At 45.1% G+C, this 24,333-nt stretch overlaps 1 protein-coding gene across 2 annotated transcripts; it reads left to right on the top strand.

The window, feature by feature from the left end:
- Positions 1-3,953: 3,953 nt before the first annotated feature.
- Positions 3,954-24,212, top strand: GSTK1 (glutathione S-transferase kappa 1). Of its 2 annotated transcripts, XM_050944573.1 has the most exons (9): positions 3,954-4,173; positions 7,680-7,761; positions 8,621-8,749; positions 13,759-13,859; positions 14,265-14,300; positions 18,883-18,999; positions 19,565-19,658; positions 23,687-23,841; positions 24,091-24,212. In XM_050944573.1, the coding sequence occupies exons 1-9, from the start codon at positions 4,093-4,095 to the stop codon at positions 24,133-24,135; spliced, it is 840 nt and encodes a 279-aa protein (XP_050800530.1). In that variant the 5' UTR covers positions 3,954-4,092; the 3' UTR covers positions 24,136-24,212. The 2 variants fall into 2 exon arrangements, with proteins under 2 accessions (XP_050800530.1, XP_050800541.1); XM_050944584.1 differs by lacking the exons at positions 23,687-23,841; positions 24,091-24,212 and adding an exon at positions 21,865-22,283 and having other exon boundaries at positions 3,959-4,173.
- Positions 24,213-24,333: the final 121 nt, after the last annotated feature.

Below are 24,333 nucleotides of genomic sequence, written 5' to 3'. Positions count from 1 at the left end.
GATATTTGAAAAGAAAGAGCTTCATAACGGTGAGATGTGCCAGAACATGGGCAACAGTGAACTGGTGTATCAGGCAGTAAGCCCTCAGCGCACACAGTCACAGAGCCTCAAGCTTATTTTATTTATTATATGTCTGACACTAGCAGTGCATCAGGCACTGTGGATAGTGTAAAAATGAGTGACCAGATGCACTGGTACTCTTTTTGGGTTTTGTGCCAATCCAGCAATACAAGCAGCTATAATCTGGTTGATTTAGACAGGTAAATAGGTTTATGGCTGCATTGTGTTGTTGGAGTGGCAAAAAGCAGATGGTTCATGCTTCTGAATGTAGCCCACAGAGGTATATTTGTTGTGTGTAACTGGGTTGCTTGCTGTGCTCTGTGCATATGACTTCAGGCAAAAGAATATTAATAGTGAGGGGGGAAAAAAATCTCTGCATATACACAGCTCCCCGTTCTGTGCCCAGGTACACACGTATGTCTACTACTTACATCAACAGCCTCAAATTCACATATATAAATTTGGAAAGTTAGATACAGGGAGTATTTCCTTAAGTCGCTGGTCAATGAATTGCTTTTAGTACCTTAAATAAATCATGAGTTTCAATCCAGTACGCTTTCCCAGAGTGACAGTCCTGTAGTTTCCCCATCAGAATGAAACTAAAGTTGTTTTCTTCCGCTGTGTAGCTGGAGGCCAAATATGTCTGGCAAAATGCCTGAAACAAACCCCCTAGGAGAGACTGAACAGTCAGTGTCACAAGTCATGCCCACCATGAAAAGATAGTCCACACTCACACAGTCAGGCAAGGCTTGCGGTCCTTGCGGCCTCAACGGAGCACTCATGCATGGATTCACATGGAGACTGTCTTCTGTAACTTCTGTAACACAGACTGTTTTCATCCCTTTTTTCTTTTTGGAAACTGAATTTCCAGGGTTAGATATTCTTTTTTATTTAATTTTTATTTGTCTTTATGATTTTCGTTTTTCCTTTCGGCACACTGCACCTTTCAAAAGTTAGAGCATTGCCTGTGTTTGATTAAAAAACTAGAAAATGCTGAAAAATCAGAAGCTTTATATAAACATTCCCGCTTTGCACAACTCTCCCCCTCCAAAAACCAACCAAACCATCACCAACACCAAAAACGCCTAACATTTCCTATTAAAAATCTCAACCAGCTTTACTCAGGACTCCAGTAGTCCTGTGCTAATATCCTGATGTGTGTAGACATAGGGCAGGTCTACACTACAGGATTATTCTGATTTTACATAAACCAGTTTTGTAAAACAGATTGTATAAAGTCGAGTGCACGTGGCCACACAAAGCACAATAATTCGGCGGTGTGCGTTCATGTACCGAGACTAGCATCAATTTCTGGAGCATTGCACTGTGGGTAGCTATCCCGTAGCTATCCCATAGTTCCCACAGTCTCCCCCGCTCATTGGAATTCTGGGTTGAGATCCCAATGCATGATGGTGCAAAAACAATGTCGCGGGTGATTCTGGGTAAATGTCGTCACTCATTCCTTCCTCCGTGAAAGCAATGGCAGATAATCATTTTGTGCCCTTTTTCCCTGGATTGCCCTGGCAGACGCCATAGCATGGCAACCATGGAGCCTGTTTTGCCTTTTGTCACTGTCACCGTATGTGTACTGGATGCCAGTGACAGAGGCGGTACTGCAGCGCTACACAGCAGCATTCATTTGCCTTTGCAAGGTAGCAGAGACGGTTATCAGTTGTTCTCTACCATCTGCCATGCCATTGTAAATTGGTGATGAGATGATGGTTATCAGTTGTTCTGTACTGTCTGCTGCTATCATCAGTGCTCCTGGCTGGCCTTCCCTGAGGTCGGCCGGGGGTGCAAAGACAAAAATGGGAATGACTCCCTGGGTCATTCCCTCCTTTATGTTTTATCTAAAAATAGAGTCAATCCTGCCTAGAATATGGGGCAAGTGTACTAGAGAACCAGTGCACCAGAGAGCACAGCCGCTCCGTGTCAGATCCTGCAGAAATGATGAACTGCATGCCATTCTAGGGGGTGCCCCCGCAACAACCCCACCCATTGCTTCCCTCTTCCCCCAACCCTCCTGGGCTACTGTTGCAGTGTCCCCTCATTTGTGTGATGAAGTAATAAAGAATGCAGGAATAACAAACACTGACTTTTTAGTGAGATAAAATAAGGGGGAGGCAGCCTCCAGCTGCTATGATAGTCCAGGCAGGACATTAAACGGTGGTGGGGAAAAGAGTCCAGCATCCTGCTGCTATGATAGTCAAGGCAGTACAGAATCTTTTCTTTAGACATGAAAGGGGGGGGGTTGATGGAGCTCAGCCCCCAGTTGCTATGATGAAGACGGTTATCAGCTGTTCTGTACCTTCTGCCAGGAATGACCGAGAGTCATTCCTATTTTTACCCAGGTGTCCTCGGCCGACCTCACCTGAGACCAGCCAGGAGCACTCACGGGATGATGACAAGGATGGCTACCAGTCATTCTGCACTGTACCATCTGCCACTGGGGAGGGGAGGGGAGAGGATGCTGCTGTTCAGTGCTGCAGCACCGTGTCTACCAGCAGCATGCAGTAGACATATGGTGACATTGAAAAAAGTCAAGAAACGATTTTTTTCCCTTTTCTTTGGGGGGAGGGGGCTGTAAATTGATGAGATATACCCTGAACCACCCCGGACAATGTGTTTGACCCTACAGGCATTGGGAGCTCAGCCAAGAATGCAAATGCTTTTCAGAGACAGCGGGGACTGTGGGACGGCTGGAGTCCTCGGTACCCGCTCCCTCTCTCCATGAGCGTCCATTTGATTCTTTGGCTTTCCGTTACGCTTGTCACACAGCACTGTGCTGTGGACTCTGTATCAGAGCCTGGAGAGTTTTTCAAATGCTTTGGCACTTCGTCTTCTGTAACGGAGCTCTGATAGAACAGATTTGTCTCCCCATACAGCGATCAGACCAGTATCTCCCGTATAGTCCATGCTGGAGCTCTTTTTGGATTTGGGACTGCATCGCCACCCGTGCTGATCAGAGCTCCACGCTGGGCAAACAGGAAATGAAATTCAAAAGTTCGCGGGGCTTTTCCTGTGTACCTGGCCAGTGCATCTGAGTTCAGATTCCTTTCCAGAGTGGTCACAATGGTGCACTGTGGGATACCGCCCAGAGGCCAATACCGTCGATTTGCAGCCACACTAACCCTAATACCGATTTCACCGCTACTCCTCTCGTCGGGGAGGAGTATAGAAACCGGTTTAAAGAGCCCTTTATATCGATATAAAGGGCCTCGTTGTGTGGACGGGTGCAGGGTTAAATCGGTTTAATGCTGCTAAATTTGGTTTAAACATGTCATGTAGACCAGGCCATAGCCTCAGCAGCTTAGATCAGACAAAGAGGAGCTGCATTGACTAGGCATTGAGAGGCCTGTGCCTTTAAGAACCCAGCCCGGGAAGTCCATGCTGTCTGTGAGAGGGGAAATAAAAAAACCCCTCTGCACCCCCCCCCCATTTTTGCAGACACTGGTATCTCAGTCCCACTGGGGTAACTGTTATCCCCTCTGCCCCACCTGTGCCAGGTTTTACCCTCTGTCACTCTCTGGCAGCACCTCGCCCGGAATTGAGCTTAGTTTAGCTCTCGCTCCCGCTCCGATTTTGCCCTTCAGCCCCTTTTCTAATCCTGCCTCCAGCTGATTGACACTCCTGACCAGCCAATTATTGCCCTCTGGTCAGACCTTGCCCCTCCCCCCCGGCTCCGATTTGCCCCCTTTGCTCCTGTTTAAGCCCTGTAAAAAGCAGCCAGCAGGCTGTTCCGGCCAATAGGGGCAGGGTGCAGGTTACGGAGCACGCTCAGTGCACGCCGAGCAGCACATTCCTACCGGGAGCAATTTCATCCCCTGCAGCGGCTGCACAGGGCCTCAGTGCAGCGCCGGAGGAGCCCGGCCGGCAGGTGTCAGCAGAGCCCGGCCGGCAGGTGTCAGCAGAGCCCCGCCGCAGCGGGCCTGGGCTGGTTTCACTGCGCTCGCGGCTCGATGCGCGGTGGCCAGAGGCCCGGGGCCCTGGAGCGACCGCAGTGACCCGAGCGGCGTCCCGGGGAGCTGGGCGATGGCAGCAGCAGGCGGCAGGAAGACGCTGGTGGAAATCTTCTATGACGTGGTGTCTCCCTACTCCTGGCTCGGGTTCGAGGTGAGGGGGCGGCTCTGCACCGGCAGGCAGAGAAGCGCAGGGAGCGGGATGAAGGCAGCGGGGGCCGGGAGGAACAGACTTTAGACTGTGGAGGTCCTAGGAAATCCGCGGTGTTCCCTGAGTCCCCAGGACCTGCCTTATGTCAGGTGCTTCCCCTGCAGGTCATTGCTGCATTTTCCCTGACGGGCAGCAGGCTGTAGAAAAGGGAGATCGTTTCCTCCCTACCCCCGCGCTCCTCTCCCGACAGAAGTGTTTTGAGCAAGAATAGTTTGCAAGGTCACAGCTCCTGCCTGGGTGTACTTACAGCTGTTCCTTTAAAGGGCCTCTGTTGGCCAGCTGTCCCTTGGTTTGTTTCATACAGGATTGCATCTGATGTTTTCTTTTATAGAGATGTGTTTGTGTTATCATACTGACTGTGGTGCCTTGCCTGGAACAACTGAAGTTAGTGCAATTGGATAAAAGCCAGCGAAGGGTGCTGACTGTTCAGTGGAGAAAGTTAGTCATTATGCTTTGGAGAAGATTAATGTTCTACCATTATTAATGGAGCATAGGTTATGAGCCTGATCTTAATCTTAATTACACATGGCTTTTGGACTAAATTCTGCCCCATGGAATCCCTGTGAAATCAATATCGTTTCAGGAACATGAGGAGCCCAGGCCTTATGCCTAAAGCTAGCTGGAACGTGCTAATATTTTTTAAAAAAATTAAAACAATTTTCATTCCACACATTTTGAAGAGGAACCAAGTTTTGGGTGGGGGTTGTCTTTGTTGTTTTTCAGTTGGTTGAAAATGTTGTAAACAAACTTTTTAGTTTGAGTGTTTTCCCCCATTTCTCTCAACTATTTCCTGTTTCCATTTTGGCCAATGAAAGTGGGAGGAAAAGAGAGGCGAAAGGAGCAAGGAAACACATTTTAACATCAAAGCCAAAAATTTTTCACTTTTGTCAAAAATTGAAAATTGCAAAAAAAAATAAAATAAAATTGCAGTAACTTTCATTTTTTTTTTAAAATGACCTTTTTTGTCAGTGTTTCAAATGAAAAATTTCAACACGCTCTATTTATACAAGACTTACAAGGGTGACTTTAGGGAAACACATATTGACATCATACCTGACTAACCTCTGGTTTTTCAGGAATTTCTCAAGACCAATGGTGGTGTTTCCAAAAAATCTCACGATTTTTTTTTTATTATGCTTTGGGTGGCATGTGTGTTGCTACCATGAAAATGATATTAAAATTAAGGCAATCTGAGGCTGCAGATAGACTTCACAAGTGGTCCTTCGTTGTCCTACCCTAATGCCATGGCTCCACTCTTATTTCTGAGCCCCATCCCCCCCAGACGTGGGAGCAAGTTTCATATTTAAGGTGCAATGGCAGTTCATACCTTTTGAAGCTACTATTTCAAACTCTCTGTATGCAGGGCCAGCGCTTCCATTTAGGCGACCTAGGCGGTCACCTAGGGCGCCAGGATTTGGGAGGGCGGCAGACTGCTCTAGTGGACCTCCCGCAGGCGTGCCTGCGGACGGTCCACTGGAGCCGCGGGACCGGCGGACCATCCGCAGGGACGCCTGCGGCAGGTCCACCGGAGCTGCGGGACTGGCGAGCCGGCCCTGCGCCTAGGGCGCCAAAAAGCCTGGCGCCGCTCCTGTCTGTATGCTGTTATAATTGCATTACATGTGTGTCTATGAGGGAGAGAGAAATTTGTAACCCACTGTTAGACCAAGCCTACATTAGCAAGCTTACAGTGGCAAAGCTGTACCAATGCAACCGCACTACGGTAAGATCACTTATGTAGCTCCTCTGTGCTGGTGGAAGCTCTCCTGTCACCATAATAAAATCACCTCTATGAGCAGCAGTAGCAATGTTGGCGGGAGAAGCTCTCCTGCCGGCATAGTGCTGTTCACACTGGCAGTTCCGTTGGTGTAACTTATGTTGCTCAGGGGTGATGGTTGTTGTTTTTTTCACAACCCTGAGCACCATAAGTTATACTGACAAAAGTGGTAGTGTAGATATGGCCTAAGTGTTGCACTCTCTCTCTAGTGGCTGGACCACTGAGAAGTTTATATATTGTTTATAGCTTTTGAGCTACTAGTTATGTCTCAAGCAGTAGATCCAAGTATCCTGGGTTCAGTCTCCACTGCCAGTGACATATCTGGGGCATCACATTACACACTTTTTTTTTAAAATGAAAATTGAGATTCTCATTTTATCACATGACTCCAAAGTTGGGTCCTGTAGCATCTATATCATCATCTGGTCCTGAAATAGATTAGAGCAGCAGTAGACAGAGTTGTTCTGTGAGACAGGCCCAGAGGAAATAGATTTCATTTATACTCATGAGTGCTTAAAGAAAGAGGAGATGCTATTCTTTTCCTGATTTCAAAGAAAGAAATGAATCTGATGTCATTTCTTCTTCTTGCTCCAGAGAGAAACCTGGGTGCAGTGGGGCATTTATCTCCATGGCTATTGTTGGAGTGCATTTCACAGGGACTTAAGGTTGCTTGACATCCCTGGTCCCTCTGTAGTAATTTACAAACTTTCCCCACAGTATTGCTGGTATGAAGACCTGAGCTGCCCTGCTGATCCCAGGATTGATTTCTAATGGTCTCAGACAGATCAGGCTTTATCTTTCATAGTTTCATAGACTTAAGGTCAGAAGGGACCTTTATGGTCATGTAGTCTGACCTCCTGCACAATGGAGCCACAGAATCTCACCCACCCACTCCTGTAACAAACCCCTAACCTATGTCTGAGTTATTGAAGTTCTCAAATTGTGGTTTAAAGACCTCAAGATGCAGAGAATCCTCCAGCAAGTGACCCATGCCCCATGCTGCAGAGGAAGGTGAAAAACCTCCAGGGCCTCTGCCAATCTGCCCTGGAGGAAAATTCCTTCCCAACCCCAAATATGGTGATCAGTTAAACCCTGAGCATGTGGGCAAAATTCACCAGCCAGCACCCAGGAAAGAATTCTCTGTAGTAACTCAGATCCCACCCCATCTAACAACCCATCACAGACCACTGGGCATACTTACCTGCTAACGATCAAAGATCAATTAATTGCCAAAATTAGGCTATTCCACCATCCCATCCCCTCCATACACTTATCAAGCTTAGTCTTGAAGCCAGATATGTCTGTTGCCCCCACTGCTCCCCTTGGAAGGATGTTCCAGAACTTCACTCCTCTAATGGTTAGAAACCTTCATCTAGTGTCAAGTCTAAACTTCCTAGTGTCCAGTTTATATCCATTTGTTCTTGTGTCCTCATTGGTACTGAGCTTAAATAATTCCTCTCCCTCCCTGATATTTATCTCTCTGATATATTTATAAAGAACAATCATATCTCCCCTCAACCTTCTTTTGGTTAGGCTAAACAAGCCAAGCTCTTTGAGTCTCCTGATTGCTAGATGTATTTCAGTGCCCAGATTCTGGTTCTGTCAGGCACTGGGCCCCTGGTCTTCACTGTGAGTCTTAGGCATTGTTTATCCATTATCATTTGTCCCATTGCAGGTGCTGTGCCGGTACCGGCACAACTGGAGCATTGAGTTGCGTTTTCGTCCTGCTTTCCTTGGAGGCATAATAAAGGAGACTGGTAGGTGTTTCACTGCTCCTAACCCCCAACAGAGAACATCTGGAACCCCCTGCAGAGTGTGGCTATGAGAGAGTAGAGATTCCATCTTGCACTTGGGCTCTGGCAGGGCACTGCTATGAGGGAGCTCACCACAGACCCCAAAATGGATGCTATGGGGAATATCACAGACCACTGAGACTCCCTGCTGTCATTAGCCAGGCATTGCTGAAGCCCTTCCATTCTACTCTGGGATCTAAGGCTTTGTCTGCGCTAGCACTTCTGTTGGTCAGGAAAAAAACACCCCCTCCCCCCAACTGACAAAAGTTTCACCGACTGGTGTGGACAGTGCTATGTTGGCAGGAGCGGCTCTCCCATGGACATAGCTACTGCTGCTTGTTAGGGATGGTTTACTTATGCCAGTGGGAGAGCTCTGTCATGAGTTCTGTTCTGGCTCTGTTGGAGACTTGATTTGACTGAAATCGCAAAGCACTTCATCTTGCTGTGCTTCAGTTTCTCACTTTTAAAATAGGAATAATGATCCTCACCCCCCTTAATAACATGCTTTATGATGAACAGCACTTTATCTGTACCCAAAAGTTTATTTATCTTTAAAAACTGATTCAGCTGGTGCAAACCCCTTTGTGGACATTCTTATTGGTTTAAAACTGGTTATGTCAGTTTAGCACCTGCAAATTTACTGATGCAAGTGAAACTGAAGTAAGCCAGGTTTAAACTGATTTAAGTGTCCTCACACAAGTTGCAGCTGTTTTACTAAATCAATATAAAATTACACTTTTAGTTAGACTAGTTTTAAATTTGTGTAGACCAGGCCTACCTTATAACTGGAATCTTTGTCTTGTAATTTCACTTTTTCTGTAAGGTAACCAGCCCCCAGCCATGGTGCCCAAACGTGGGGAATACATGATGAAGGATATAAAGAGGATGGCAAAATATTACCAGGTCCCATTGCAGATCCCCAAGGATTTTTTTGGGAGTGTTATCAGAAAAGGTAAGTAGAGGAGGCTGCTTAGTCAGTGAGTAGACCTTTCACCTTAAGGAGATCTGGGTCCAAATCTTACATGACATTGAAGGAGGGAAAATGAGATTAGATTAGATGTTCTCTTCTTCTTCCTCCATCTGTGATTTGTATGAAGTCCGTGCATAGCTTCACATGAGTGGAAATTCCTACTCAGGAAAGGGCTGAGAGTGGGATAGCATAGGAGTTTCTGCAGATTGTGACTGAGGTGCTTTGGCAGAGCTGGGAGGGGGGAACAGCTCAGGGTAGGAGGCAAGGAGGTAGGAGGCGAACCCACAAGCTCTGACATTGTAATATTTTTCATCACTGAATTACATGAGGCAGAGATGGTTTAAAAATAGCAAATAGTTTTTTGTGCAAATAAAAGCACTGGGTTCAGATCAGTCCTGTTCACATGGTCATGTTACTTGTGACTGTTCAGACGACTGCCAGAAATTAATGACAATGTTCACAGATGCTGAAAATCTCAAATATTAGCACAAACAAGTTATTTGTTCAAAAATTCATACAGGAAAGTGTGTTCTTCATTATTTACGAGGTGGATTTGATTTAAATCATGATTTAAATCACTAGTCAGGAAGACTTGATTTAATCATGAATTTTTACATAAAAGTGCATTCTTTTTGGTTATAACCTTAATACATATTCTTCACAACTCAGAGATAGATGTAGGTTTCATTTTTAGAAGGTACACACTATACATTTTTAAAGTGACTTATTCTGAAAAACTTTCAGATTAGTTTTACAGCTATATCAGACAATGAATGATCATTTGGTTATTTCATTGAAGCAGATATTTATGAAGTCATTGGGAGGTTAATCATTAATATTTGGAGGATTTTCTTGCCATGCTGTATTAGGAGGAGAACATCACCAGACAGATATTAACATTGTTTTATTTAACTAAAACAACATTATGTATTCTGGATTTTCTTTTCTTCAACAGCAAACATATAATAGTTTCACAAAACAAGCATATGAATTTCTGAATTTAGTTAAACATTCAAGTTTTTAATATCAGGTTCGTTTTTGTTAAAATTGTTTTTAACTAAAATAGTTAAATGAAATACTAGAAAATAAAATAGATCGACTGTCAGCCAGGTCAACGTGAGAAACTTAAAATATTGGCTTCTGAAGCTAACTCAATTGTCTTCACCTTCATGTTCCTGTTTGTTCATAATCTGGAAAAGAAAAACAAGCTTTCCTGCTTTTTCAGGTCCAGAACGATTTCTCAGTTTGGAATGAATTAGTCCAAAGGAAGAAAATGTTCTTTCTATACTAGCAGAAGCAGCTCCTGCTGTTAAAAGTGAGATTATCCCTTCAACAATCTCAGAATCCAAGTGCTTAAGTGACTTCCACCAGTTCACTGATGTGACCTTTAAAACATCATCATCAAACATATATTTCTTCAATGGTTCACCCTTAGCTCTGAAGTTTATTATCCCTCCATAATGCCAATTATGATTGCTAGATGGCCATGTCATAGCCATCTCCTCTTCTTCAGCAGTTTAAAGTTTGACCCTGGGACTGAGTATTGGGAATATTTGCAAGAAAATGAGCTGGAGGTGGTGCTTGTCCCAGATGGGTTTTTTTTTATGCTTGTAATGTAACTCTGTCATTGCATATTTCTCTTTTCAAGATCTCACCCAGTTCTTTCCACATTTCAACAGCATCAGCAATAAAACAGCTATTTCCCTGCATTTTGTTCAAGGTTGCAGAAATAGGCTTCAGGGTACTCAGCGTGTGTTCATTTCTCTTAAGCCCAGTGTTGAACTTTGGCTGTGCATTGCCATCTATTTTTTCACAATTTTGTTCACAAACTGTCATCAGATTAGGTCAGTTCTTGATATAGTGCTCAAAACAGTCTACTACTGAGTTCCATCACACTTTTTGTGGGAGGAACCAAGCTAACTCTCCCACTCTTTTTGTTTCAGAGAAGCTGCTGCAAAGTGGTTGTTATGAAAGTATTTTGCAATTTCAACAACATTAGCCTTCATTTCTGGAACACTGAAGTCTTTGGCTAGGAGGTGCATCAAATGAGCACTGCAACTGTATGTTATTAGCTTGAGACTCTCTTCTAAATCATTTCTTCTCATCTTGGATACATTTGCAGCATTGTCTATGACCAAGTTGCGTACTAGACTCCTCCCCCTTTCCCCTCCCCCCCACCGTTGTTTCTTATAGCTTTTACTGCTAATTGTAAGTATTGTGCTATGTGTGCATTTCCTGATGTATCAATTGTTTCTGTAAGGAAGACATTCCCTTCTTCTGTTGTCACACAAGCACATACAACAGGATCATTGTGGACATTGCTCCACCCATCAAGACTCAGGTTAACAATTTTACCCTCTAGACCTTTTGCGCACTGCTTAATTTCTCTTTCGTACACTTTATCCAGCAATTTGCCTGCGACATCTGCTCTGTTGGGTGGATTGTATCCTGGTCTTAATGACTGAACCATGTTAATGAAGTGTGAGTTCTCAGTCATACGGAAAGAAGAGTTTGTTGCATAAACAAACCAGGCAATTTTTTCATCAATTATCCCTTTTTATAATCTGCTGGTTCTTATCCCAAACTTATCTATGGTTGTTTCTGGATGATGGATTTTTTTTCTTCCCTTTTTGCTGTAGGTGATATATTGTGGCTATGTGACATACATGATGTGACTGAAACACTATCATTGGCAGATAATTCTGAAACTATAGAAAATGATGGTGATCTTGAAGGTGGTTAGTCTTCAGAATCCTGTATGTTGAGGGTGGATTCTCCTAAACAAAATAAGTCAATGCAGTTATTTAATTATTATTACCATACTGCTCATTTAGTATTACTCATTGCATTCACTGACACTCAGCACTACTTTAAAGGTGAAATTGTAAAAGGAAGATCTGCCTATTTTTCAGCTATTTATTTTTTATCACACCTGCATATAAAATGATAGTACTGTAGTGTAACAACTATATTTTTTGTTCAAACATGGAAATTCAAGAATACTTAAGAAAGAAGTATGCAATAAAAAAGTTTACCAACCTGAAGATCCTGCATGTTCAGACGTATTCCTTTCATCCTCTTCAACGCAGCTTCCTCCTGCGTTGAAGGGGGATGAACACGTGTGCTGATGTTGTTTCATTGAAGCAACTAGGCCTTGCATTTCTTTGTTGCACTGTTTGCATTTTGCACACATGCCTGTCTTACAGGTAGGGGAACTTCATTAAAATATTCTCAAACTGGTTCTCTTTTATGGCCAGCTGCCATTATAGGTTTTCCCTTCTAGTGAGAGAATGGTATGGTAGATCGCAAATCAATGAAGGCTACACTCAGAAAGACCTCAGACTTCTGGAATATGCTGCTCAAACAGTTTCACTTTTGTTTCTACTGCGTGTCCCTCCCTTCTCACATTCATCTCCAAACTTATTCTTCTTGTCCAGATCTATTCCGCCTCCAACAATCTTCTATCCATTGAACATTTTGAAACTTTGCACTTTTAGAGAGAGGTAAGGGATTGACTCTGTGTTCACAAATTTGCAGAGGGACAGTAGGGTTGAGGGCTGTAATTTCTCATCTCTATATATTATTTAAAAACATTTTTTGCTGTTAACAAGCATGTTATCTCTAGAGACACAAATCCACTGTTTGAGAACTGCAAAACGAAGCATCTCTGATGGTGTCTTCTAAAGTGAGCACTGAATCCCATTGGGTAGATAGATAATTTAGGTTAATTTTTCTATACAGAAGTCCCTGGAACCCCATAAAACTGGGTCCCTAATCCATGAACGATTGGAACTCATTTACAAAACTTTTCTTAAACATTACATGAATATATTGTCTCAGACTATAGAATTAGAATTTATAATCCCTATTCCATGATGAAACACTATAGTTTTATTTAAGATATATCTTTGAGCCATCTTTAGATAAAATACTTTTTGAGGAAAATCTGATTTAAATAAAAAATCCGATTTCCCCTCCCCCCAAATAAATAAATCATTGATTTTTTTTTTTTATCTACCCTAGCTATTTATTATACTGCTGCTTTAAAAAAGTTTCCATCATCAAAGCAGAGTGCAGAACCAATTCCATGTGACTTAGGTGACCAATCACACACAACCAGAAACAAATTGCAATTGACTGAAGTGAACAGTTTATAACAACCCTCCATAGGCTGAAAATTCTTCAAGTTTATTGATTCATTAGAAATAATGAATAGATCAGTGGGAATCAGGAGGGGTTCTTGAATGAGTCACTCAACAGAAATGGGGCTGAATTCAAAACAGGTATTAGTGGCAATGAATAGTTTGACCTGCTCTAATAGGGTTAAGACCCGATGGACTGGTGCCACTGTACATTGGACATCCACGAATATAACTAGTGTTCAAGATATTAATACTGCTACTTCTTAGCACTTGTATGAACTGCACATGGCAGATTTCAAGTTTTTAGTGAGCTAGTTCCTAACGTGCAGGGAAGCTGAACACCCACAATTCTGGTTAAAATCAGTGGAGTTGAAGGTGTTGAGCACCTCTGAATATCGGGTCCTACTTGTCTCTAGATGGGCTTCCAATGTTGGAGGCCCCAGAACTAGAAGCAACTCTTGAAAGTTTGGCCCATGATGTTTTTCGCTATAACAAACTTCTTAGAGTCCACTCTCCATCTGAGACCAGTGCAGACTGTGTTCAGCAAGCCATTCCCATAGGTGAATCCCAACTAAGTCCCTTTTCTAGCCAACTCTCTCCCTGTTTAGAGCCTGCTGCAGGCTTAAGTAGCTAACTCCCTGGGACAGTCCCAAGGAAATCGCATACAGAAGTAGTCTTCTTATGAACATTGGCAAGAGTTTCATTAATGACCTCTGCACCTTGGGGATATTTCCAGAGCAGTGGCAGACTAAAAGCCCTGTCCTGGTGTGACCTTAGTGCAGACTTCATTGGTTGGTGCTGTTCCTATGCCTCCTCAATGTGTCTTTCTGTCTTTCACACCAAACCCAGGCAGTCTTTCTGCCATGCGCTTTATCACAGCCGTGGATATGACACAGCCACAGTTCCTGGAGCCTGTGTCCAGAGAGCTCTGGATGCGCATCTGGTCCCGGGTGAGTACTTATGTATATCCCCCATCCAGCTCCTTTCCTCATCTTCTTGCCCCTCCTCTGCCCTCAGTCAAACAGGTAGTAGGAGGGTTGAAATCTGTGGTTCAGGGTCCAACCCAAGGAAAGCTCTACATTCCAAGTCAATTGCAGCCTCTTCTGTTCCTTTCAGTGTGTGGATGCTGCACCAATAGTTAATTCCAGAGTCCACATAATCTAGTTCCAGTTTAGGTGAATGGGATCTTTTCCTCTCCTGTGGGAAATTCCCCAATGGGATTCCAGTCCTCAGCTGAGCTTTTCTGACTCCATCCCTGCAGGAAGATAGGGTCACTGTGAGAAATTCTCTTTGTAGATTCAGCATCTTGTTCATAAACATTTAACCATTTGATTTCCTCCTCCTCCTCTCACCAGGATGAAGATATCACCCAAACAGAGAGCATACTGGCAGTAAGTTTCTCCCCATTACTACTGCTTCTACATTCATTTGCTGTGATTTATTGGATGTGGGTCTTAGGGTTACTGTCTATAGAAGTAACTTAAATAATTTTCACTGGCTGTGGATTTTTTAAGGGATCATTTGGAGTTCTCAGGAAATTCCGTTAGGGAAAATGTGACTCCCATGTCAGTGACTTCCATCCCCTAAGTCTGTGGAAATGTGGGGATAATTTACCAAGTAACTCTGGTGCATTTTATTGCCAGGTCTATGGTGGATATTTAGGTCACGGTGCCTTCCCTAGCAGGATGCCCCAGAATAGGCAGTGGATACACTATTAATTATATTTTAATTAACAGTAATAAAGCCAGGGGCAATGTTCAAGAATGAGCTCAGGGAAGGAGATGGGTTTGCTTCTATAAAAGGCTTTTAACTTGAGTTAAAATTTGATTCTGAAGGCAGATTGTGGAGGGGACAGTGGTGGTGTAGCTGGGCTCCATTCTCAAACCTTAATTGGTATGCCTTTCTTTGTAGTTGCTTTGGAATAGCGTCCGTTCTTTTCCTCAGTTCCACTATCTGCATCCTGCCTCTTCTGCTTGTTAGATCTCTGGCTATAATGCAGAGATAGGCAGAAGATAGTGTTCAGATTTGAACCAGGGATTAGTTTTGGGGTTTGTGTTTGAGGCTAAGTCAAGGCCACAGTTCCAATTTGATCCCAAACTAGGATCTCATATTCTAGCCCTAGATGGTAGCCAAGTAGTAGCCCATACTTTAATCTTACAAATACTATTATAACCACTACTACTACTAATTTTATATAGCACTTTTCATCAGTATATCGCAAAGCAGAGAGGTTGCACAAGATTATTTTAGGCAGTGTTAACATGAGAATCCAGGTCTCTAAAAGTCTTAAGCTATGTCTACACTGCCAAGTTATTTCACCAAAAGTTATACCACTTTTTTTTAAAGCATGTTCATTAAACTGCTGTTGCATGTCCACACTGTGCTCCTTGTGTCACTGAAGCACATCCAGACTAGCAGCTCTTGCGAAGATTAGAGCAGTGCACTGTGGGTAGCTATCCCCTGTGCAACTGGCTGGGTGCTTTGGGAAGGGTTTGCAGCCCCTCAAGGGGTAGGTACAGTGTCACATGATGCAGGTTTCTCAAGCCCATTATTCCGTAGGCATCCTATAGGTTGCCAGTCACTTTTCAACTGAAGTGTGGAGGGTAGATGGGGAGGTGGGGGAGTGTGTGTGTGTGTGTGTGTGTGTGTGTGTGTGTGTGTGTTGGGGCAGAGTGAGTGTATCCGCATGCTGTCTCGTAAGTTCAGTCAGCCACCAGAAGCAACCAGTCCTGGGGAAGCGGGAAACCCAACGTCGGCCCCGCCTAGGGTGACCAGACATTGTGATTTTATCGGGACTGTCCCGATATTTGCTTGTTTGTCCCGCATCCCGACCAATGCTAGGTCAGGACACGGGACAAACAAGCAAAGGCTCTGGAGCCTGGAAGGGCTTGCGCCCTCTCCCACCCTGACTCCGCCCCCAACTTCCCCCATTGGCTCCCTCCCCAAATCCCTGCCTCTTGCCACGCACGCCTTGCCCAGGAGATGCAGGGGAGCGCGGGCGGGGTGAGTGTGAGTCCGGCCTGGCCCTGAGCAGGCAGGACTCGGGCGCGGTACGTGGAGGGAGAGTAGGGGGCGGCCCACCCGCGGGGCCAGGCAGCGGCAGTTCTCCCCACCTGGGCAGCGGGACTTGGGAGCAGCCGCAGCTCCCACTGCCGCGTGGGGAGGAAGTGGCCAAGCGCTTTGCGGCTGTGGCTTTGGCGCCCGGGCCTGCTGCGGGGACCCAGCAGCACGGACGCTGCTCCCAGCCCCTGGCCAGTCGCATCTGGGCTGACTGCCCAGCTGGTGCAATCCCGTGGTGGAGGCATCGGCAGCCCAGCCCCATTCGTTCCCTTGTGGGACCCGAGCGGGATGGGGGGGCTGGGGCCTGCTGCCCCCACTCCGGGGCCGCCCGCGGGATTGCACCAGCTGGGCAGCCAGCCCAGATGCGACTGGCCAGGGGCTGGGCTCGCACAGCGTGCGCACTGCTGGGTCCCCACAGCAGGCCCGGGCTCAGGGGGTTTGTGGGCACCAGAGCCACAGCCGCCGAGCTTGGCCAGTGGCCACTTCCTCCCCCTGTGGCAGTGGGAGCTGCAGCAGCAGCTGCTCCCGAGTCCTGCTGCCCAGGTGGGGAGAACAGCCGCCGCCTGGCCCCGCGGGTGGGCCACCCCCATACTCTCCCACCAGGTTCCACACCTGAGTCCTGCCTGCTCAGGGCCAGGCCAGACTCTCACTCACCCTGGCCCCGCGCTCCCCTGAGTCTCCCGGGCCTCTCTCCAGCGCTTGCGGAGGCAGGAGAAATTGGGGGTGGGGTTTTTGCTCTGCTGCCATTTTTTCCCCCTCTGCCCCCGCCCCCCCCATCCCAATATTTGACCTGGGTGATCTGGTCACCCTAACCCCGCCTCCCGCTCTGCGACAGACACACACACACACACACCCCCAACCCTGCCTCCCTCTGTGTTTAGTGTGGGAGACAGCAGGAGCATTCCATGTAAATGATTCTTTCTTTGTTTCCCTGGAGCAGAGCAGCACAGCATGCTGGCTGTCAGAACGGAGTTTTGAAAGGGGAGGGATGCTTGCCTGCAGGGCTACTGAGTTCAAAACAATGAGCAGAGCAGTTACTTCAGGCATTGTGGGACACCTCTGGAGGCCAATTACAGTGATAAAAGCAAGCAAGGTGTTTACGCTGGCACTTCAGCGATAAAACCTTTGTGCAAAAAGCCTTATCACTCTCATCTAGGTGGTTTTATTGAAGTGCTGCAGCTGAGGAGTTTTGTCTCAAAAAGTGGCTTTGCAGTATGTACACCTCGGTTGTTTTATCTCCAAAAGCTGCCTTTTGGTCAAAAAACTTGGCAATGTAGACAAGCCCTTGGCCACTCAGTCTCACTACCTTTCAGAATAAATATTCTAGGTATATGTTCTTTGGCTTGTCCTGTCTCTAATCCCTCTGACCCTCCTCCCCTCTTAGACCAGAGCTAGAACTCAGAACCTCAGCTCTCCAATAGTCTACTTCCTAGCAAATGTGAATCCAGTGGGAAAAGATGTGTCAAGGCCCCTTGTAGGCCTGGTCTACGCTGGGGGGGGGGGGAGGGGATCAATCTAAGATACGCAACTTAAGCTACGAGAATAGTGTAGCTGAAGTAGACATATCTTAGATCAAATTAAAATTGCTTACTTCGTGTCCTCACGGCACTGGATCGACGGCCGCGGCTCCCCCGTCGACTTTGCTTCTGCCTCTCGCACTGCTGGAGTTCAGCAGTCAACGGGAGAGCAGTCAGGGATCGATTTTATCACATCTGCACTACACGTGATAGATCGATCGCTACCTGCCGATAGTAGTTATCAGTTACTCCTGTAGCTGGAGCGGTAAAGCTATGTGCTGTTGAACTGAGGCTTTAACTACATGAGAAAGTTGCACCAGTTAAATATAAAGTGTGAATTTAAAATAAATTAGCTAAATTGGAGCGAACCCCTGTGTAGACACTTATTTTGGTTTGGGAGCAGTTTTTTTTGGTTTAGCATTAATTAATCGGGAACAGGTTTAAGCTAAATGGAAACAAGCAACTCTCAGAATGAAATAAGTGTCCCCAGAGCGGGGAGTTGCACCAGTTCTACACTGGTTTACAAACCAATTCACATTCAACTGGTGCAGCTTATTTGTATAGACAAGGCCTGAATGTCCAAGTTCAACTCTGGTGATGGTCCGTTTTGTGGACTTTATGATCACATGTGAGAATCTGTTCGTTTTTTTTTTTTTTTAAATGGGGTTGACACAGGGAGGTTTTTGTTTTTTTTTTTAGTAAAGATCATTATCTGTACATTATGGTGTGACATAGTAGGATACGTGTTCCACATTTGGGTCCTATGTCTCACATTTTGATTGTTGGCATCACACAGTGGCAGATTTGAAGGTTGAGAAGCTCACTGCTAGAGCACGGGATGGAGAGCCTCTTTATCTCCAATGTAGTAGAACACGCGCTGCCCTTCTGTACCAATGCTCCAGTTCTGAAGATGACCCACCAACTTCCAGTTGGGCTTGCTGAGTTTGGTCTCTGTCATGCAGTGTCACTCCTTGTTCCTACGTTGCTGTGTTCGGCAGGCTCCTTCCAATACTGTTTAGACACTTCAATAATACTCATCTTCTTTTCCACTATAGCACTTCATCTGTCTTAATTCATATGTTGAAAGAGTTAATTTGAACTAAGCATAAACTCCCTTTTCCCCCTTTTGCTAGTTAATTGAAAGCCCACCTAACAAGAGCTGCATATTTTGAGCCTGGGAGGTGATATCCCTTCAGCTTCACATTCAAAAGTCACTCAGAATAGGTATATAACCAGGCAGTGGGAGAAAGTAGGCCAGACTGTCCTGCCAGAGAAATGTCCTAGGAGGAGTATTGTATCGTTTGACAACAGACTTTCAAGCAATGAAGCTGCATGTAATTATTATGTTACTGTCATGGTAACAGTGGCTGTTCTTATTGTCTTTCTGTCTCCTCAGGCTGCTGGGGAGGCTGGGCTACCCTCAGCGCTGGCCCAGAAGCTACTGGCAATGACCTCGACCCCTGAGGTGAAGAATCGTCTGAAGGAGACAACAGAGGAGGCACTGAAATATGGGGTGAGACGCTCCCATTGCCATGTGGGGTTAGATCTGTGTGTTCCTTTCCCAGCAGTGACACTGTGGGTCAAGGCAGGATGAAGGGGTAGATCAGGATACACAAGGATCCCATTGCTCTCAGACTTTTTTGTATTTTAAACACATCTTGCAAGCCAGCTCAATACCCTAAGTATTAGTGCAGGAAACTATCTTTTGGGAAACCCAGGTTTGATTCCTGGCCCATTCCAAGGAAGGTGTCAGGGGACTAGTGTGCCAGAGACCAGAGCTAGTGCCTGGGGTCACTGCTCTCCACTACCATGCATGAAGCCCTGGTTTGATTCTGATTCCTTTTTGCTCAGTCCCATGGGATGACAGGGTCATAAAAGTTCTGCAGAATCCAGGCTTGGTGCATGGGACCCAGATCTGAGAGAGAGAAAGAAGAAAAGAAGGGAAAGGGAAAAAAAGTGAGAGTGCGAGGGAGGAAGAAAAGTGACAGTTCTTCTTTGTAAAAGTTTCTCTTAGAACTGGTCTTGTGCTTATTCCTCTCTGTGTGAATCTCTCTATTTTGTCTCCCTGGGGGCATTAGGCATTTGGAATGCCAGCAGTTGTGGCCCATGTTAATGGTGAAGCTCACCTCTTCTTTGGCTCTGATCGTTTAGAGCTTCTGGGCAACGTTATAGGTGAGTGTTTCTAGTAACGTTTCCTTGTATTTTTTTCTCCCTGGTAATTATCCATCTGCTCTAATGGAATGTGTAATGTGACAAACAAATTAACACTCTGGAGGTATGTCTACAGTGCAGTTAAAAACCCGTGGCTGGCATGTGCCAGCTGGCTCAGGCTAAGGGGCTGTTTAATTACAGCGTAGACATTCGGGTTCGGACTGGAGCCCAGGCTCTAGGAACCTGCGAAGCGGGAGGTCCCAGACCTTGGACTGTAGCCTAAGCCCAAACCTGAATGTCTGCACCACAATTAAACAGCACGTAGCCTGAGCCCTAGTCAGGTGGCATAGGTCAGCCGTGAGTGACTAATTAAAGTGTAGACATATCCAAAGACTCAGCGTCTCCTTCCCTCTTAGGCCAGGGGAAGGGAGAGCTATATCTTTGTATCATCTGCACACCTTATCAATTATTTTACATTTTCTTCCAGATTACTGATCAAAATATTAAATCGCATTAGACTAAGAACTGATCCCTGAAGGAGCCCAGTGAAGGCACCCCAAGTACTTAAGTCTCAGTTAGTAACTACATGTTGAAACCTGTCAGTTACCCAGCTTTTAACCCACTGAGCTGTATTGATTTTGAATAGCACTCATGTTTGAATCAGAATATCAGGCGATATTAATTCAAATGTCTGTCTTAAATCCACGTCTTCACAGAGTTACTTTTATCTGCCAGACTTGAAATCTTTTCAAAGAATTATATAAAATTTGTTTGACAGGACTCTCCATTATTTTTGCCTGGGCTTTGTTAGGCTGAGTAGCTCTTAATTATCCAGGTCCTCCTATTTACCCTTTTTAAGTATTGGTCGTTCTTTCAGTTCTGTCCCTTTCTAGTTTTCCTAGGGTTCTTAAAAATTAACGTCAGTGGACCAAAGAGCACCTTGATAAGCTCTTATAAAACTCTTGGTTGCAAATCGTCCAGATCAGCTGATTTTACAATGTTTAACATTAGCAAAAGTGGTGTAACATCTTCCTTAGCTACCACTGTAAAAGAAGGTATGCTTGTCCGATTAACTCCACTTTGGTGGCAAATGCTCCTTTTCCCCAGGCCAGCCCCTTCCCCAGCGATGAGGTTACATGTTGAGCTCTCTCTCTGGCAGAATGTCTGGAGACTGACAACCAGATGCTCAGCTGCTGTAAATGGTGCAGCTACACACTATGGGGTAAATCCTCAGCTAAAGATCCAGCCTTTTATTAAAAATAAATAATTAAATAAATTAAAGCCTTCCCAGTCACTTGATGTCTTGTTTTAAGACTGTTGGAATCTCAGAGGTGCCATTCTCACACTACTGTAGCTGATTAATGCAGAATTTTGAAAACTAATTGTAGGTGCTGGACAGTAAATTGCAACTAGCTAAGTGAAGCAAAGTTTATTTTTGGTATGAAGTGGCAAAAAAAAAATTGAGTTCAGGTGAGAGCCTATATTTATTGGGTGTAATAGCTGTCCAACTCATTTCAAATCTGACAGAAAAATATACCTCAATCCTAGACCTACCCTAGTAAAGGGAAATCAGCCTAAAACTTGTTTCTGGATTTTAGCAAGGAGAACAAATTCAGGATTACAATGGAGACATACTACTACCAGGACTTCATAATCCTACTATAACTAAGCTAAGAGGGGTTCTAATTACATTTCCATAGCAGACAGTCCAGCTGGATGTGTATTTTGCTTAGCGTCTGTGATTTCTTTTGTAATTTTTGTTCTAAAATAACTTTGATTTTAATTAAGAGAACTTGCATAGGTTGTGGTGACTGTTTAAAAACAGCATTATCCACTGTTGGATAAGCCAGAAAAAAGGAAACTGAATTTCAACCTTAGATTTGGCAACATTTGGGGAGTGGTGTCAGTCATAGGAAATGAGTTTGTGATCCCTTTTTGATCTAGCCCTATAAGAAACCTGGCTAAGGGATGCCAGGTTTGATTGCAGGTTCCATAGCTCATCCTTAACCCCCAGATCTGTGGGCAGATTTTAAAATTCAAGCTAATCTTTGGTGCTGGGCAGTACATCTCAGCTAGCAGGGTCCAGTAGTCTAGATGTGGAAAGCTCGGTGTCCCATTAATTACATTCCCATTTCAGCATAATTACCCATTCCGTGAGGAGGAAGGACAGCCTTACCCTGCAACCCACCCCCAGTATCAGGATTTAATTTGTTAGCTTTTCTTACAGGAGAGAAATGGCTGGGACCAGTTCCTGCAGCTTCCAAACCCAGGATGTGAGAAATTCAGCTGCAATATGAAACAAGAAGAAAATAAGTGACTAAAATTTGAATGAAGCAGTAACGTCCATGCCTGAGAAGTGGCACCTAGGGTCCTAAAGGGGCTGGGAGGAGAGCAGTGATGTTCCCCTGGAATCCAGTTCTACTCCAGTCCCCGTGATAGACTAAGACTGATTTTTTTTTTTCCACTTTTTTCACAATACAGATAAATATTTTTTTTTTCCACGCAGGATGGGGACATGATGACACTTTGGTGAGGTGAAATGTTAATACAGGGTCATGGGCAATGGCAGAGCTCTGGCTGGCTGATAAGGGTGATTGAAATCTTGTCTCACTTGTGGTCTGCAGTCTGGAAGCGCGCTGCTGAGAACACAGGGTGAAACAAATTCAGTCGAAGTATAAATGCTTATCAGGTTTTTTGTCTCAATCTACCCAAAGTGTGCAGTATTTGGTGATCAGTGGGAACTACAGCTGTAAGTTGGCTTTTTTTAATTGATATAATATATGCAAAAACTCTTGACATGTGTACACGAAATTGTTTTCAGGCTGAGAGCTTAGAGCAGGGTCTGAGTCCTGTCTGTCAGTGCCTTGCAGCTCAGCGCATATTGCCAGTCCATTGCCACATTATCCCCGCATTGCCCTGCACTTTGAATGCTTCTTTGGTTGTCATATAATGTAATTCATTCTCTCTCTCTCTCTCTCTCTCACTCACATACATATACATACATATAATATATATATATATATATATCTGAATCCTGCACTTTGGAATAAATTACATCCAGTTGTCAACCTGGACATTTTGCATTGTGGGGATACACTGGCTGATTATTCCCCCCTCAAAGTGCAATTTATTCTACTCTGAAAAATGATATTTGAGCTAGATCCCTGGAGTCCAGTGGAATTCTCAGCCCCAAGTTAGGTGCCTGTACAATGCACTGGTAGGAGCCTCACAAAATAAGAAACAAATGCAACAATATCTAGGTCTCTCTATCAGAACAGACCGATATCTATCTTAAGCGGCACAGTGACCTGTCTGTCTGCCATATCAGATCAGACTCTTGAGCCATTTAACTTGGAATTCTGCCTGAACAGTACCCCAGTAGCTGGTATAAACAAACACAAAGCTAGCCTATTGTCTCACGGGGGTGGGTGGGTGTGTGTGTGTGTGTGTGTGTAGGAGGGGAGGAGAGAAGCAGGGATTGAAGACTGATATGATTATTTCTATCACTTTCCCAGGTAACACAGTCACCCCCACTAGGGGCAAGTTGGAAGAAGCCTTGATAAGTGGGGCTGTGCTAGTGTCTTGGCTGGGAGAGAGAACTCCTAGCAGCTTGGTTAGGGAGATACGTTAAGTATCTCACCTCTAGGAGTCACCATCTCCTTGGCTGAACATGTTTGGGGTAGGAGAGAGCTCTCCCTGGCATGAGTGTGACTTGGCTGGGAGCGAGAACAGCCTGGGTGACTGATTTTTCTGTCTCCTGGGCAATGTGGGGGACAGGACACATACCAGGGTTGGGGAAAGACTGTTGCTTTTGGAATTGGGGACTAGCACTGTGAGAAGTCACCTTCTGTGGGTGGAGTGAACTCGCTTTCTCTCCTCCTTTAACCCCTCTTTCCCCGCCTCCCCCCAATGACAACAACATAAACACCGGCCTGAACTGTCTTAGCATCATGAGCATTTCTAGAGGACTGTAGTGTGAAGATGAGCGCACCCAGCAACAGCCTCACAGAGCCCAGGGTTGGTTGGTCACAATCTCCTTTTATTGCAAGCCCAAGATGCCACACAGACACCACAAGCATGGAGCGAGGGTCAGAGATTCACATTTCCACATCCTGCTACTGCAGGGTACAGAGAGCGGAAGGCAGAGAGAGAAGATACAGAGGGAAAATTAAATCCTCAAGGTCAAGGCTGGGGAACTTATCAGGTACTGTAAAAAGAATGACCCCTAATGGGACAGTGTTTTCTACACTAAGTTTGCAGCGTGATGAAAGATGGGGGAAGGAGAGACCTTCATGTACACACATTCTGAGGGGACAGGCTTAGCACTCAATGGGTTCAGGGCCTGGGCCTCTCTTTAATGACAGGGTTACAGTAATGACCTTGGAGGTCAATGGCATAGTCTAGGTCAATTCATAGAGCAGCGCTCGTGAACTGGATTTCTCTGCCTCCTCAGGAATGGACTCTTAAGTGCTGCCTTCCTAAGAAGAGAGGACCATGAACAGGCTATCTGAACCCTTCTGCACTGGACTCAACAGGGAAAGTTTTATACCAGGAATAAAAACAAACTGAAAGTGTTCCCTTTTCACTCTCTCTCCTCCACTGGTGGATGGAAATCCCCTAGTGGAATAGCTTGTTCCTGGCCCCAGAGGTGGCTGAGCTGGAATGATATACTTGAATGAATTAATGCCACATTTGG

The sequence above is a fragment of the Gopherus flavomarginatus genome, chromosome 1 (genome assembly GCF_025201925.1).
Source record: "Gopherus flavomarginatus isolate rGopFla2 chromosome 1, rGopFla2.mat.asm, whole genome shotgun sequence".
Taxonomy (NCBI): Eukaryota; Metazoa; Chordata; order Testudines; family Testudinidae; genus Gopherus; species Gopherus flavomarginatus.
The sequence above is the reverse complement of the archived record's forward strand: the minus strand, read 5'-3'. Positions and strand labels throughout refer to the sequence as shown.